Here is an 18,030-nt window from a genome sequence, read left to right as displayed (position 1 = left end):
CTTGAAATTACCGCAGAAATCAATGTGGGATGTACGACAAATGTGCCCATTAAGACAATGTTGTGAAATTTGGTGTTAACAGGCTAAGGCAGCAGACGACTGACCCAAGTGCGTTTGCTAAAAGCACAACATTGTCTTTGCCTACAGAGCCTCTGCTGGGCTCATGACCATTTTGGTTGGACCCTAGATGACTGGAAAACTGTGGACTGGTCAGATAAGTCACGATTTCAGTTGGTAAGGGCTGTTGGCAGTGTTCAAGTGTGGCACAGATTCCATGAAACCAAAGACCAAAGTTGTCAATGAGGCACTGTGCAAGCTGTGGCGCTCTAATGGTGTGTACTGTGTTTACTTGAAGTGGACTGGATCATCTGGTCCAACTGAACTGGCCATTGACTGGGAACGGTTACATTCAGCTACTTTGAGATCATTTGCAGCCATTCATAGACACGGAGCCACTGGCATCAGTCACCAGTTTGGACCTACAGTGATAGACTGTAGCTGCATTATGTACTCAGTCCACCTTCCACACTTGGTGCCATGGGTGTGGCAGAGCTATCCCAGGTCAACTCAATCAGTGAGTTGGACTCCTGCCCAGGCAGGCAGCTGCCTTCTGCCACCACTGACGCAGGTGCCGCCACGCTTCACACTGTCTCTCGCAGGATACAGCCATCCATCAGAACGCTATTGCAAGAACTCAGGCTGCCTTTGAGCACCGCTAATACAACAAGCGTGTGACGCAACAGAGCTAACTGGGTTGCATGACACATACTGGGTACTGGCGTCAGCAATCCTGAGTGCACCAGCCTGCTGGGCACTAGCTGTCACCTTGCTGGCACACATCCTGAAACAGGCATTCTCATTGCTCTGTGTATGACAAGTGCACTTATCTGAGTAAACTAAAGTGTGTATTTTAATAGCCATGTTTATTGGGGCTACCTCCGGCTAGCAACCCCACCACAACTTCCTGTACCAAAGCCACCCTGCCAACCCCAGGGGGTGGCAACATTACAGCTGTTTAGGAACACCACAGCCAAATCTTTAGCACACTCCAAATCATCTGTAGCAGCTGTTGCAGAGATGAGAAGTGGGCCTATAGCTGTAGCAGTTTGTCTGATACGCAGTAATTTAATTTAGTTAGTTTCCGTTTTCAAACACAGTTCTGTGAGGAAGTGAATTGTGCCTGTGCATTTTAGTGTCTTGACTAGTGGTTACTAACTTTAAGTTGTTGCCACTAACTTACTCTAAGCTGTTGCCCCCCCCCCCCCCTCCCTCAGTACATTTCTTTCAATCTTAGGCTATAGTGAGAATTCTATGGAGCATATTTTAGTGCCTGTTTCTTCTTCTCATCTTCTCATTTATATCTTGCACATCTCCCAACTTCAGTAGTGCCACAGTTGGGTAATTTCCTGGTTTGGAGTGGTTTGGGGGGAGGGGTTGGGGTGGGTGGATGGGAGGGGGGAGGGGGAGTTTCCTTGTTCTTCCTCAGTGAGTTCAGATGGCTTTGTTTGTATTTTTTGAGATCTCATACAAATTTAAACAGTATGATATGCATAAGCATATGCAACATCTTACCAGCCTGTCTTCACTTGAGAATGGGTGGTGGATAAATGTGGGTTCGAGTGTCTCATTGGGCAGAAGTCAAAACAGAGAACTGGCAGCAAGGCTGAGTCCTTACAGCTTAAAAACAGGTATGAGATACTACCTGAGTTGACACTTCTGAGCTAGTGTTTGACACCTCTCATGTTTGGCCAATGGGTCATTTTCCAACCCAGTCTGAACAGGTGCAGAGAACAGTTATGCTAGCCGTTGGGATCTCGTATGTTAGGCAAGTAATGGAGCCCCTCGGCAAACAGGGGCAGGTCAGGAAAGAGGCCATCCATATGCAAACGATCTCCAGTATAGGGGGAGAGTTGTAGGGTTCCCCTTAATAGACCAGGCATGCCCTACTCACAGGAGGTGGATCCTAGGATAGAGGATTATGTGAGGTCTGCACATGGGGGTTTTTAAGGTTAGAGGAACTTCCCTTGGGATCAGAGATGAACTGCCTGCTGAAATCAAAGATACATCAGCCACATGGTATTAGCAACCAGCAGGAGCATCAATTTTAAGCTCCCATAATTAGTAGTGCTTACTGAAGGTTATAACGCCCAGATTGTATTAGGAGCATAAAGTTGATTGAAACCAGAACTGAATAGCAATGAAATCGTACATTCAGATTGGAATATTTATCATAAGGATAGCTTAGTTGACAATAATGGCAGTGCATTTATTGCATTAAGGGATTCAATAACATGTAGTGATGTTATCACGGATTCCAAATGTGAATTAATCTGTGTAAGTTAAGCATCAAAAGTGGGTCAAAATTGGTAACTGGATTTTTATGGGCCACCTGTCTGCAGACCAGCTGTTGCGATAGAGTACTTCAGAGAGAATCTGCAGAATTCCGTGATTATGTTTCCTGATCATACCTTTGTAATAGGAGGTGCTTCAACATGCCAGGTATAGATTGCAAGAGTCATGCTAGCCAAACTGGTGACATTTTTCTGGATGTATTGTCTGAAAATTAACTTTTAGCAATTAATTAGAGAACCAACTCATGAAGATAATGACTTGGACCTCCTAGCAACAAACACACATAAGCTTCTCAAATCAGAAATTGTTTAGGAAGATATAAATGATCATATGGCTATGGTAGCATCTGTGACTACAGCTATTATAAGGAATGTTACGAAAGTTAGGAAAATATTTTAATTTTTGCTTAGCGCGAGTGACAGGATACAAATTGCCGAGTATCTGAGTAACATCAAATGTTCAGTGCTAGGAATGAAGGTTTGGAGCACAAACGGAAAAAATTCAAAAGCATGATTCAAAATGCCTTATATACGTTCCGAGCAAGGTCTTAAGGGATGGGAATGACCCACCGTGGTTTAGTAGCGGTCTTAGAAAACTGCTACTTAAACAAAGAAAGATTTATCACAGATCTGACAGAAGTCAAAACCTATCTGGTAAACAAAAGCTGAACAAAGTGCAAATGAATATGTTACTAAAAACAGTAAGAGGTTTTGATGTTGCATAAAATTGGTAAGCAGTTCAAAGTCATCTATTCAGTCAATCAGTGACTGTCAGACTCCAGATCTTGGCTGATATAAGTCTACAGAAAGAAAAGTTAAGTGTTTATCTTTCTCTCTGTTTTCCTCATAGTATATTTATCAAATTTTGTGCACAATTTTCTATTTAAGAGGTTTAAATCCGTGTTTTTGTACGTGTAAATTCATTCATTCTGTATTGCAATAGTTATTCACTGAACAGCCAGCTACATCTCTCATTAAAATATCGGCATCCATTGGCGACACATAAGGAGGGCGGAAAGTTGCATTTCTAGGAGTTTGCCTACTCTTACAGTTTACTATTCAGTTCATCTTGTTAGGATGGTTAGGACATGTGCATGCTGTGTGCGGGTGCAGGAGGAGCTGGCACTTCATGAACAGCTAAGTGCACTTTTGGCTGTGGTCTGTCACTTTCAGGCTGCTACCTCGGGGTGTAGCGGTGGCACAGAATCTGGCACGTCGCTTAGGACTCCTCAGATGTCGCTTGTTTTGGTCATGGGTTCTGCTTTCGAAGCACCTCCTAGTCCACCCAGTGTTGGATCCGCTCTCACATCAGATGAGTGGCTGGTGGTGACACATTTGCGTCACTAGAGGCAGAGGGGAATGTGGATAATGGTCGACTGGCCTCACCCATTCACCCTGTGAGTGGACAAGTGGCCACTCCTTCAGCAGGTGGGAGGGGTTTACCAGTTATCCGGTACTCCAAAGTTAGGCGCATTATGGAGCCCCTTCAGCAGATAGTGTTCAGGGCTGGAAAGCAAGCCAATTAGTACTCAGTGTATTGGGAGAAGAGGTGGGGGGGGGGGGGGGGGTGCTGCTCATCTGAGATGTGTAGGTGGCCTTGCCTGCAGCCAACAAGCTTGCATGGTGCAGTTGCCTGCAAGTTGTGGTTCACGTCGGCACTGACAACGGCTGTCACATGGGTTCTGAGGCCATCCTCGGTTCATACAGGCAGCTGGCGGAGGTGGTGAAGACTTCTGGTCTCGCACGTAGGGTGCGCGCAGAGCTCACAATTTGCAGCATTGTTCCCAGAGTTGATGGGTGACCTTTGGTTTGGAGCTGAGTGGAGGGTCTCAACCAAAGGCTTTGTTGACTCTGTGACAGTCTTGGCTGCAGGATTCTAGACCTGTGTTATCGTGTGGGTATTTGTAGTACTCTCCTTGATAGGTCAGGGGTGCACTAAACAAAGAAAGTAGTTACTCGGGTATCAGAGTACTTGTGGAGGGTACACAACAGTTTTATGGCTAGACGGTAGTTTGAGGTGCTCTGATGAACACTCGCCAGTTGATAAACAGCAAGGGAAGTCAAACAGCATTCAGAATATAGACACTACAACTGTCAAAATTTATCAGTAAATTGCCAAAGTTTTCTTAATGAAGTTCTCAAATTTACTGCTCTCCAGGAAATTTATCGCACTCAAATTAACGGACTGAGAGTTGGCTGAAAGCTGAGGTGGAAAGCTCCAAGACATTAAGTGAGTCATGGAAGATATAACATAACAACAGATTAGAGATCATAAGAGGGGGAGTGTTGATTTCAGTTAATAAAAATACTGTCTCCATTGTGGTTGAAGCTGAATGTGACAGTGATGTTATCTGATCATGTATAACAGGTGTAGGTGAAAGCAAGTTAATTGTTGGCTGATTTTACCGGCCACCCGATTCTGATGCAACAGTTCTAGAGTCATTCAAAGCAAGTCTACAGCCAGTAGCACGTAAAACCCAGATCATGCTTTAACCTACCGAGTATAGACTGGGATGTCTATGGATTCATTGTGATAGGTACACACATACAGTCATGTGAAATACTTTTGAATACGTTTTCTGAAAACTGTCTTGAGCAGCTAGCTCGGCAGTCCAAGCAATGGAAATATCTTAGACCTTAGGCCAGACCTTATCGACATTGTTAGTAAGAATTAGTGATCATGATGTCATTATACCAACTGTTGTGGTCTTTCAGTCCAAAGACTAATCTGATGCAGCTCTCCATGCTACTCTATCCTGTGCGAGCCTCTTCACCTCCAAGTAACTACTGCAACCTACATCCTTCTGAATCTGCTTAATGTATTCATCTCTTGGTCTGCCTCTATGATTTTTACCCCCCCCCCCCACTTCTCTCCAGCAATAAATTGGTGATCCCTTGATGCCTCAGAATGTGTCCTACCAACCGATCCCTTCTTCTAGTCAAGTTGTACCACCAATTTCTCTTCTCTCCAATTCTGTTCAGTACCTCCTCATCTAATCTTCAGTATTCTTTTGTAGCACCACATTTCAAGTGCTTCTATTCTCTTCTTGTCTAAACTGTTTATCATCCATGTTTCACTTCCATACATGACTACACTCCATACAAATACTTTCAGAAACGACTTCCTGACACTTAAATCTAAACTCAATGTTAACAAATTTCTCTTCTTCAGAAACTGTGATTACAAAAGGTAATAAATCAGTCAAGAAGGCTAGGAGAGTGTTTCTGCTACACAGAGCAGATAAGCAGCTGTTAGCATCTCACTTAGACAGTGAACTGACATCACTTGGTACCAGTAAGACACATGTAGAGGAATAATGGGCAAAGTTTAAGCAGATTGTAAACTATGGTCAGGAGAGGTATGTGAGTAGTAAGTGGATAAAAGGTGACATGCATGAAGCATTCAACAACTAGCACCATCACACCTTAGCAAAAGAGCTGGCTGAGATCCCGAGAAAACACTAAGTGGGTCTACAGCTTCCATTCAGTTCCTTGTTAATCAGTCTGGTGTGGCAGTTGAAGTCAGCGAAATGAAAGCCAAAGATTTCAATTTCATGCTCAAGAAATCATTCACACAAGAGATTAGTGCACACATACTATCATTTGACCATCAGACAGACTCCTGTATGGATGACAGTAATAAGCATCCCTGTCACAGAGAAACAACTGAAAGATTCGAAAGCAAATAAATCACCAGGTCCAGATGGAATCCTGACTCGGTTTTACAAAGAGTACTCTATGGTAATGGCTGCTAACCTAGCCTGCATTTATCACAAATCTCTCGCCCAGCACAAAGTCCCAAAGTGACTGGAAAAAAGTGCAGGTGACTCCAGTATATAAGAAGGGTAAAGAACAGACCCACAAAATTGCAGATCAATATCCATAACTTCAGTTTGCTCCAGAATCACTGAACATATTCTCAGTTCGAATATCTTATGCCCACGAATCAGTGAGGTTTTAGAAAAGTATCGCTCATGTGACACTCAGCTTGCCCTTTTCTTAGATGATACACTGTCAACTATAGATGAAGAGCAACTGGCAGATTCCATATTTCTAGATTTCCAGAAAGCATTTGACACGATGTCCTATTGCAGGCTGTCAACTAAAGCACGAGAATATGGGTTCACAGATATGTGAGTGGCTCAAAGACTTCTTAAGTAATAGAACCCAATATGTTGTACTCAACGGCGAATATTCACCATAGACAAAGATATTGCCAGGAGTGCCCAAGGAAAGTGTGATAGGACCACCGTTGTTCTTTGTATACATAAACGATGTGGCAGACAGGGTGGGCAGCAATCTGCTATTGTTTGCTGATGATGCAGTGGTGCACAGTACGATGTCGAAGTTGAGTGACTGTGGGAAGATAAAGGATTAGACAAAATTTCCAGCTGGTGTAATGAATGGTGGAAAAATGTACATTAATGTGGATGAGTAGGAAAAAGAAACCTGTAATGTTCAGATACAGTATTACTGGTGTCCTGTTTGATAGTCAAGTCATTTAAATACCTGGACATAACTTTGAAAACTGATATGAGACGGAACGAACATGTGAACTGGGGTAGAGAAGGCAATGGCTGACTTCAGTTTATTGGGAGAATTTTAGGAAAAAGTGGTTCACCTGTACAGGAAACCGCATACAGGATGCTGATGCGACCTATTCTTGAGTACTGCTAGAGTGTTTGGGAGGTCGAATTGAAGGAAGACATCGGAGGCGGGCTGCTGGATTTGTTACCGGTAGGTTTGAACAACACGTATGTGTTATGGAGGTGTTTTGGAAACTCAAATGGCAATCCCTGGGGGGGGGAGGGGGGGGCATTCTTTTCGAGAAAGCCAGGCTTTCACAGTGAAGGGTGCGAGGCGCAGCGCACGGAGCCGTTATGAACGCGCACGCTGAGCTGCGCATGCGCAATGTCACCTCAGAAGGCTTTAAATAGCGGAGCTCAGCGCGTACTTGCCAGTACTACTACAGTGGCATTCACCTGAAGATGGCCAGAAGACTCTGCGCCGAAATATCGTGGCAGGAAGTTACTGATATCCGGCAGTTCTCCCGTGTTTTTATGGAACCATTGAGAAAAATTAGAGAACCAGTATCTGAAGCTGACTGACAAATGATTCTACTGGCTCCAACATACATTGCACATAAGGCCCACAAAGATAAGAGAAATTAGCGCTCATAGGGATCCACAGAGAAGTCACTTTTCCCTCACTCCGTTTGAGAGCGGAACAGGAAAGCAAATGACTTGTAGTGGTACAGGGTACCCCCGTCATGCACCGTACAGTGGCTTGCAGAGTGTTTATGTAGATGTAGATAATGGCACCAAAATGGAAAATAACAGAAGAAAAGCTGAAATACTGAATTCAGTCTTCCGAAACTACTTCATAGCAAAAGATCTTAACACAGTTCATCCTTTCAGCCATCGTATGAACTTTGAAATGGCAAATATTGAGATAATTGATCTCAGAGCAGAAAAACAGCTACAACTGCTTTGTAGTGGAAAGTTATCATGAGCAGATTAAATACCTGTTAAGATTCTGCAGAGATTATGTGAAAGAACCTGCCCCCCTACTAGTAGTAGGAAGCAGTTTATGATAGGTTACTGGAGCAATGAAGGATATGTAGCACCTGAAGGAAGTGCCAGTTATTTCTGTTTTCTCAAAGGGTCTTAGGAGAGGAGCACGTAATTATTGCTCTACATTGCTGACACCAATCTGTTGCAGAATGATGGAGAACGAAAATCACTCCTGTAAGTATCAACATGGGTTCTGAAGAGATCTTGCAAAACAACTCAGCTCGCTCTGTTCCTCCATGAGATCCACAGCACTCTAGACATTAGTACTCAGGTTGTTGCTGTGTTCCTTGTCTTTGGGGGAAGGCATTTGATACTGTCCTGCACTGCCATTTAGTGGAGTGGGAGGAAAAAAAAGAAGGCTTACCAAGTATTGGAACAGATTTGCAACTGGATTCAAGACTTCCTTATGACAGGACTGAACAAGTCACTATTAATGGGATAAAATTGACAGATGAAAAGGTAATGATGGGGGTATCATTACTGTTTAGAATGTATATAAATGATTGAATATAAAGCATGGGTAGCTCTTTAAGGTTGTTTGCAGATGATGCAGTCGACTATACGAACATAGCAACACCGGAAGACAGTAACAATTTGTAGAAGGGCCTACAGAGGATTTCAAGGACTGGCAGCTGACTCTGAACATAAATAAATTAAAATATTTCACATATACAAAAGAAATCCATTGCTGTACAATGTACTATTGACAACTAATTGCTGGACACAGTAATCACCATAAAATATCTGAGAGTATCTATCCTGAGTGACCTTAAGTGGAATCAGCACATTAAATGAATAGTAGGAAAAGCAGACTCAAAACAGATTCTTAGGAAGAATCTTAAGGAAATGTGATTCGTTCACTAAAGAAGAGGCTTACAAGGTACTTATCGGAACGATTCTCAAGTACTGTTCATCAATCAGCAACCCTTACCAGGTAGGATTGATAGAAGAGAGATGATCCAACAAAGAGTGGCACATTTCATCATGGGATAGTTTAATTGGCACAAGAGTTTTATAGAGATACTCAATAAACTCCAGTGGCAGACACTAAAAGAGAGGTGTTGTGTATCACAGAGAGGTTTAATATTGAAATTTCGGGAGGGTACTTTCCCGAAGAGTCAGACAACATATTACTTCTTTCCCCATACATTTCGTGAAATGACCACAATGACGAAATTCTGGATATTAGAGCTAATACAGAGGCTCACTGACAATCATTCTTCCCAATCATTGTTTGCACATCAAACAGAGAAGAGGGAATCAGAGGTGGATGAGGGTGACATCATCCTGTGTTACCTACACCAAAGGTGAATCAATTATTTCACTGGCCACAGTTCATTCCTCTTTTCCCATTTCCATAGCTTTTGAAGTCAACAAGAAAACTGTAGTTTCCAAGCTAATGGTGTATTGTGTCTTATTGTGTTCCCTACTGGCTACCTCGGCTGCTGTCAGCTTCTTACTTTCTCTGGACTCATATGTGCCAGGTACCTAGCAAAATGATACATGTTGGCCCTGTCACTGTAAGAGATGAGGGAGTCCTGTATATTTTGCACTATTTATGCTGCTGCTTAAATCTTTTGTATGCTTTTAACATTTTAAAGGAATCTGAATCGATGAGAAATTTATTGCTATGAGGGCATTTCACCTGTTCCACTGTCTTCAGAATCATGTGCAGTATTACACTGCATACAATGAACTCATTGAGAACATGTACCCTGAAAACATATACTCTGAAAACCCTGAGGCCCTCCCCTTGCTTTGAACAATCGATGTATAGCAACATCTGAATGCATTCTTTCCTACAATTTTGCGGAATCAATATATAATTATAGGCCAGTTTTAGAAGCTGCTCCAATCTTAGCACAAAATGACAAAACCAGTCAAACCCAAATCTCTCTTTGCAAGGAATCCACAGAGTATCATTACTCAAACATGATTAATTAACATTCATTCCGTTATTGGTTGAGCTACAGTATGATATGCAGGTGTTCGTAGTGTAAATAGTAATTTATCTTATAGAACTGATGAGTGTCGAGTGGCGTCAGCTGTTTAGTCATTGCTTGCCAATCTCAGCACACAGACTAGGTACACGAAGGCAGATTATGCTTTTATGTCTCATCAAAGATAAGGTCATTAGCAATGGAGCACAAGTTCAGCATTGGAAAGGAAATCTGCCTTATCGTTTTCAAAGGAACCATCCCAACATTTACCAAAGTGATGCAGATGTAAATAAGGCTGGTCCCAAAACCCTTGTCATCATTTTCGTTGGGCTTTGTGCCACTTCAATGCGGGGTCGGCCTTGTTACTATGGAGTTGGCGATGGTAGTTGCAGAGGGTGGCCGGATACCCTTCCTGTCACCACCCCGTACAACCCCCCCCCTCCCCACCCCGGCTGGAATTAGTGTACCCCAGCTATCTGTGTCTAGTGTAAGCCATGAAATAGTGCGAACGTTTTTTCAAATGTCTGCAAGTCGTGTAACTGAGGCAGGACATGGGGACCAGACCGGTATTCACCTAGCGGGATGTGAAAAACCGCATAAAAACCACATCCAGGCTGGCTGGCTGGCACACCAGCCCTCATCGTTAATCCACTGGGCAGATTCAATCCGGGGCCAGTGTGCCTACCCGAGTACAGGAAGCAGCGCATTAGTGCTGTTGGCTAACCTGGCTGGTCCAAAAACCCCTTGTAGCTACACAAATTCCATAACAGTGCAATACATACAATATTTGCAAACACAATGGTAGCAAAATTGTGCACTCATGAATCACACAAAAGTTTGACAAAACTGAAGCAGATACATTTGTCCCACTCCTGTTATAATATTCAGTGCTTTTAAGGACCTGGGCTTCAGTCTGTGAGGTAAAGTTACTATCTAGGAAAAATAAAAGCGAAACACAAAACGAATATAGAAAAAAGCAGATATCTCAGTTGTGTCTAACAATAGTTGTTCCCTATGTGGTCCATTACCCTTAGATAGTTGTCACAAACCCTCTGAAACACCCCGTATCTTGCACAATATAGTATTCAGATGTTAGTGAAATCACATTCACAAGCGAAGGATAAGGGGGTCGACAGAAGCGTCTGATCCCAAGCGTCGGCTTTGACCCATGACGTAAGGGTGTTGTCTCCAGTTCTGTTTTATCTTATTTTATTTACTTTTCTGATCTGTTCGTTCTATCTCGTGAGACTTCTTCTTCTTCTTTTTTTTTAAAAAAACACTTATTACTTATTTTAATTAAGTTTCCTCTAATTTCTGTTTTAGTTTATTATATTTATCTTTCTGATCTGTTCGTTCTATCCCATGAGATTTTTTTTTTTAAAGACAAGAAACACTAATCAGCTACTGAAGCATCCTTATCTTCTATGGGTTACAGGGTTACAACCCCTGGGGAGATGGGTGGGTATTCATGCATGGCTGTCTTCACTTTCATGTTGTAGCTACGCAAGGCGTCTAAATTTGTTTATATTTAGTTTGCCCCCCACCCAAAACACCCCATTTCCAGCGCTTGTCCCGTTAGTGTCATTAGGCTGCTTGTGGAAAGTGTTTGTGTTTGTTTTTGTTTCCGCCATATTTGTGATGTCATGGGTCAAAGCAGACAGGCGGGATCGGATGCTTCCGTATTTCTGGATAAGGCATGTGTTTGACGTCATCACTAATGACATGGTAACATCCAAGTTAGTGAAAGAGGTGTTCTCAGCATTCAAAGCAGCTTAAGTTGACACAGTTTCTGAATAACATATTCCAATGAGTAACCAATGGCATCCATAACAGCATAAGTAGGCATTGGTTTGGAATAATTTAATGTGTTTCTAATGAGCAATAAAGGTCAATAAAAACTAACTATGGTAAGACATCAATGATAATAGCTACTGGCTAAGGTAATGTAGAGGAATATTTATAAACTAGAAATCAAGTAAACTAGGCAATCTCATATGTATTTATAATACTGAAGGAGTAAACTGGTCTCAGAATAAATGAGATATTATAAGCAGGATGATGTATCCTTATACATATAATATGGAACAGGTTAGATGCATCAAAGCAGGCTCTACACCTGAGGAAAAATGAAATGTATACAGGGATATCATCACTGTGAAAAGTGTAGAATTTGGTGCCTTAAGTCCGTCTGGGGAAAGAGGTGTTCTCAGCAGTTCTACAGTTTCTACATGTAAGCATAGGGCACAATACTTTTGAGGCTTACTCCAAAGTTGTAGATTAGAGAAACCTACCCGGGTTCCAATAACATGTTATTTATACTAAAGGTAGTAATCGTTAAGAATGAAAAAATATCTGAATTTTGTATGATGACCATCAAAGGTTACTGGGTGCTCAAAATGTAACTTCATCTGTGTGGTTATGGTGACCAAGGGGCATACAAATTATTGTAAAATATATGTATGTAGAGTATGAAATATACTATTATGAGTTTAAGGTAAATGATACCAATAAAGAATGGTGTACAGCAGGCCATACATCCAAAAGAAAATAAATACATGAATAAATGATACGCAAATATATCAGGAGCTGTCAAATGAAAATATGACACACTAATAAATGTCAGTAAACTGTTTTTTTAAGTACTCATCATAACTGTTAATACTTTTATCCCACTGTGAAGCAAAACGTTCAATGCCTTCATGGAGAAATGTTTGATATTGCCTACAGAACCATAATTGCACCTAGATATGAAACTCTTCATCCGAATCAAACTTAAGACCAAGAATTGCATCATGGGGAGAGATCGGGACTGTACGGAGGATGTGTAAGAGCTTCCCAGCAAAACTTCTGCAGTGTAGTCAAAATAAGCTAGGCAATATGTGAGCATGCACTATCCTGCAACAGAATGATGCTGTCCGTCAACATACCTGGGCATTTAGACCTGATGGTGCACCTCAATATTATCAAAGTGACAACCTGGATATTTTTATATTTTTTGCAGCCCTGAAGAGAGACATTCAGGGCCAATGATTTGCTTCTTACATTCATGGGCAATGATTTTTGCTTCTTATGGAGTGATGCATGTCTGGGTATGCTCAGGGTTCTGCAGGGAACCGGAAACATTTTCTCAGGAAGGCATTAACCGTCTTGTCTCACAATGGAATAAACATAACAGTTATGACGATTACTTTTGAAACAATAAACAGCCTAATTATTTTTTCAATCTGTCTTATTTTCATTTGACTGCCCCTTATAACTTTGTTGAGTAATGCTGATGTCTTTGCATTTGCACCACGGATAAGAAAGAGTACAAAAAATTATGTACCAACAAAACAAAATAAGAAATGATCAAGGTAAAACGATAAATTTAGTTTAGGGTGAAAACCGGTGAGACTCATATATGACCACACTCTCATTATAAGTGCTTAAGAGCTATTAATATGGGAACTAAAATAAGATAAAGACATATGAAATGAAAACCAAGAAAAGGCTACCAATATAGCCTCTAGAAGTGGGGCAAGATGCTATATACAATATTAGCTATGCTTGCTACAAGAATTAGTTGTATTTACTACTGATTAGGTAATTACTTAAGTTTAGCTATCACAATATAATTTGCCTGAGTGGAGTAATATGTAGTATTACATATCACTCTGTAGACTGATGTGTAACTACGTCATCCTGGCCAAGAATGATACTCACAAAGACGCAGCACAGCTGATCAACTTAAAAAAATTTTCAACACTCATCCAACACAAGATATAAAGAAAACTTTATGCTCGCCTCACATCGCTTAAAACTGTGTGCTCAGACTCCTCTGTATATAGCCATGAAAATTCTCAGCACAATAAAAGTATGCAACACAATGAATATGAAGATAAATATTTTAAAAAACAAGTCACATTGTTTCCTAATTGAAAGATGCTACTACTCTGTGGAAATGAAAACCAAGAAAAGGCTACCAATATAGACTCTAGAAGTAGGACAAGACGTTACGTACAATATTAGCTATGCTTGCTACAAGAATCACTTGTATTTACTACTGATTAGGTAATTACTAAAGTTTAGCTATCACAATATAATTTGCCTGAGTGGAGTAATATGTAGTATTACCACTATCCCAGACTAGCTCTATCAAAAACTTCCTCTCCCAAACCATGCACCAAAATGAAACGCAACATAATAATTTGCACACATTCGAGAATAAAGTACAGCCTAGTCATCACTCCTTTAACTTTCAATATACTATTTTTACTCAGTCATAAGTTAGACTTAATACAGAATTTTATGAGCAGAACAAAACCAACAATTATATTATTAAGTAACATCGAGGCGGTGTAAGAAAACCCCGACAGCTCATAGGGCTATTGCCAGTTTTCACCTGTGAAAAGCTAATGGCTCCAGGCAGAAGCAGTAGCTATCTACAAAGCTGTGATAACACTGAGCCACTGCCATAGAGAAGTTTACAAAATTGCATTACACTATTGGCTGATGTAGGCCAACTAAGATGCCACACCCACCTCACTGCAACTGCCACGAATCAACTTACACTGACTCAACTATGCTTTCTGGAATGATACTTTTTTTTTTTACTACTACTAGTTGACATCACTGATCATCAAGTCTACACAGAATTATGAAAACGTAACCGCATTTTTTCCTTCCAACATGAACTACATGTCAGACCACACTTGCGATCAGTGTCACTACAGCAAAGATGTCAATGGGCTACACTAACACAAACTAAACAAAGATGAGATCTTTTACAAAAATGCAAGTTCCAACTGCAAATTAAAATTGTCTGTTTGTTCAGCAACAAAAAATAGAAGAACAATACTAGTTTTTCTTGCTCCATTCATCATACATGATTAATTTTTGTTTTTGTGGGTACAACCATTCATTCATGCCAGTGCTGTAAGTTTTTCTGTTGAGAAATAAGCAGACACAGGCCTAACACATTGACAGTCAAACATAGCAACATTACAACTTTTACTTAATACTGAAGAAATAAAACAGTAATTAGGTTAAAAGATCAAAATGTAGAGTACTATTCAATCTCTGCACCAACAATCAGAATCACAAATATTCTCTCTTGCAAGTAAATTTAATATGATACTGTTACATAGCCTAAAATGAAATATAAACAGTGGTCGGCTAGCTAAACTGATTCATCAAAGATCTCAAATAAATATTACAGCTGCAGTACAGTATCTATTACCAATATATCTAGAATATATGACAATATGCTGCAATCACCCTCTCCAAATGCAAAAGGTTATATAAGCTTACCTGTAATACTGTTGATGAGAGTCAAGCACCCTGGGCCACAACAGCATAACAGCAACAGGTTTCTCATTCGGTCCAAGTCTTCTTTCCTTGCATTCCTGGCCAAAAGAATCACCAACCACCTCGGCAAGTTCATAGTGATTTCCATTACTATCATTTAGCGACAATCGCTCGACAATACAAGACACTATTTCTTCAGATGTAGTCTGCTTTCCAGCTTCCACAGACAGTGATTCATAATGTTGTGACAGAGCACCCACGAACACTTGTACTATATAGCGATTGTTTTCCACATTTCCTGACATTCTTGTGGCCTATGTTGGTCTTCTCTTCAACGGTTGAGGCACATAATGGGAAGCACATTTGATTTCTTGTGGAAACATGTTTGCAGGCGATTTGACAAGAGTCGAAAACATCAGCAACACCTGCTACTGTTTTCTCATCGCTCCTTTTAACATTCAAATCTGATGAAAGTGTAGGTGAAAGTAAACAGACAGAAAACACCACACTCTAACCTCCAAAGCATCCATAATAACTCTGTTTAATGCCATGACTGATTAATATGAACAGTTTCCAAACAATTAATTGATGCACTCCACAGGAAAACGCCTTCGGCACTTTCAGAACAATACATGTCAATATAGGAACACGAGACAATTTTTTATGACACATCCACTTCCTAACTTGGTTGTTTGCAACAACAGTATCACTTTACGGTTTGATTCCAAGCAATAAGAATGTGTAGCTCCGGTGTTCCAGTGGAGTAACTGTTAACGCGATTTAACGCAGAATACAACACTTTCCTTCGTTCCATAAAAACCACCAGTGTCTTTATTCGACAGCAAAGAACCAAATGAATCTTCAAATTTGCCAATTATCATATTTCTACAGGCGGAAAAACTCAAACAAATGTCACTTAAACGATTGTAAAATTTTCACATTTCGTAAAAAAAAAGTTAATAACTGGCGTAATCAAACAACTTTAATAAAACACCACCCACCATTCCTCAATGAACAGTTACCATAATACTATGCAAACTACGCATGCGCACTGTGAAGGCAAAAGCAGGATACGAATGATTCGTCACGTCAAGAAAAAAAGATGGGCTGATATTTATAGATATATGACGCTTGTTCCCAGTACATTAATTGTACCTTCTACGTATCACTGAAAAGCATAGATTTCTATAATTATTTTGACAAGTTTTCGGAAACGTCCATAGATATTCTTAATGTGAAGCTAAAATGATATATCTTTCCATCATCCTTGACATTAGGATACGCCTTAAAATTATAATGACAATCGATACTGTATAGTGTATCAATTGAAAAGCTCTATGTATGGTTGAGGCTGCTCTGAGCTGTTCTACTGCTTAACAATACTTGTTAACTGAATGTATCAAAATGTGCCGAAGAAGTTGTTTAATAAACGTCTCTGTTTAAACACTCGAAATTCTCTTGTTTGTTTAGGAGCTGAATCCAAAATCGTGTAAATGATATGCTGCAAAATCACAAAGTGTGCCCCATAACTGTATTGTTGTATGGAATTAATATGGGCCGACTTGCGTTTTACAACTGATACCCAGCTTGGAACTTATTAACAGCCAACTTTCATCTGATGTGACAGTGAATCTATTTCCGTTATCAAGATTTTCTATATTAATCAGGAAAACCATCAACATCCTGCCAATGTTTTACCATGAAAATGAACTAACATTTTACGAGATGGTGATCATATGAAGGGGCCTTATTGAAATGCGTTTGCGCAAAAAGTAACTGTGATTGCCATCCTACAAGGCGACAAGGAATTTAAAGATAAATTTGCCTTAAATATGTATGTCGGCTAAATCAGATGTTATCGTCCATCGCATGTGAAAGAGTTGAGAACTGCCGATAAGTTGTAGACCAAGCGGGAAACGTCATCGGTAACATGTGGAAATGACATTATCTATACAAACTATGAGGAACAGCAGGGACAGCTTTTGTCATCTTGGAATAAAAGGGATTTATAAATTGGTATTAGGCCGGTTTGGAAAAAAAATACTTTTAATTCTTGAAACGATGAGAATCACTAGTCATTTGGTTAGCCATGGTGTTGATGCTGTTCATTGGCGAGGATTTTTGAGAGGCTCATTACATTCAGGACTGGTATATTTCTAGTATGTGAAAGTGTGTTTTGGGTACCACTATCATTTATCCTCTTTCATGTTCCATTCGCAAATTGTGTGTGCTTAGAACAACTGTCAGTAAGCCTCAATATGAGCTATGATTTCCCTGTATTGCTCCTTATAGTCGTCTTGTGAGATGTATGCCAGTGAAAGTAATGATTCTCAGAGAAATAAGTATCCTGCATTAGCTCTTTTTCATTTCCATTTTATTATTATTATATTGCATAGACCCACTACGGTTCCCAGTCCCTGCCCCAAGCATTGAAGGTCAACTGAACTTTCTGATACTGGATGTTGGTTTCATCCAGTAACTTAATGAAATGTGGTGTGTAACTTCACTTCTGAGTAAACAGAAAGAGAACAGACCACTGACAGTATTATTTTTTCTTCTATACAAGTTTTTCAAATGTAAGTTATGGTGACATTGATCTGCAGTATAGCTAGAGATCGAGGTTAATTTAGAAAGTGCCAGCTTGGCCGACTGTTGATGAGGACAACGAATGTGATTACAAAATATTACATGTGATGTACTGCTCTGAAGCATAGCTTGGAGCAGGGGTTCCCCACAAAATTTTCTTGAGGACCCCCTCATTGAGCATGATTATTGGTACCTTGTCATATCGCAGTATCAAGTACCTAAAAAAGCCAAATTAAGAGTCTTTTTATACATTTTCTATTTTTGGTACTTAGAAAAAACATTGACATAATCATT

The 18,030-nt window shown here is 40.4% G+C and overlaps 1 protein-coding gene across 1 annotated transcript in view; it reads right to left on the bottom strand.

Annotated features, from left to right (window-relative positions):
- LOC126198475 (unconventional myosin-IXa-like) overlaps positions 1–16,088 on the bottom strand; it is a 350,557-nt gene extending 334,469 nt beyond the window's left edge. The window contains exon 1 of the mRNA XM_049934833.1: positions 15,154–16,088. Coding sequence (XP_049790790.1) covers positions 15,154–15,455 — 302 coding nt within the window. The 5' untranslated portion in view covers positions 15,456–16,088. The remainder of the gene's footprint in view (positions 1–15,153) is intronic.
- Positions 16,089–18,030: the final 1,942 nt, after the last annotated feature.

Source organism: Schistocerca nitens, chromosome 8 (assembly GCF_023898315.1).
Source record: "Schistocerca nitens isolate TAMUIC-IGC-003100 chromosome 8, iqSchNite1.1, whole genome shotgun sequence".
Lineage (NCBI taxonomy): Eukaryota > Metazoa > Arthropoda > Insecta > Orthoptera > Acrididae > Schistocerca > Schistocerca nitens.
The sequence above is the reverse complement of the archived record's forward strand: the minus strand, read 5'-3'. Positions and strand labels throughout refer to the sequence as shown.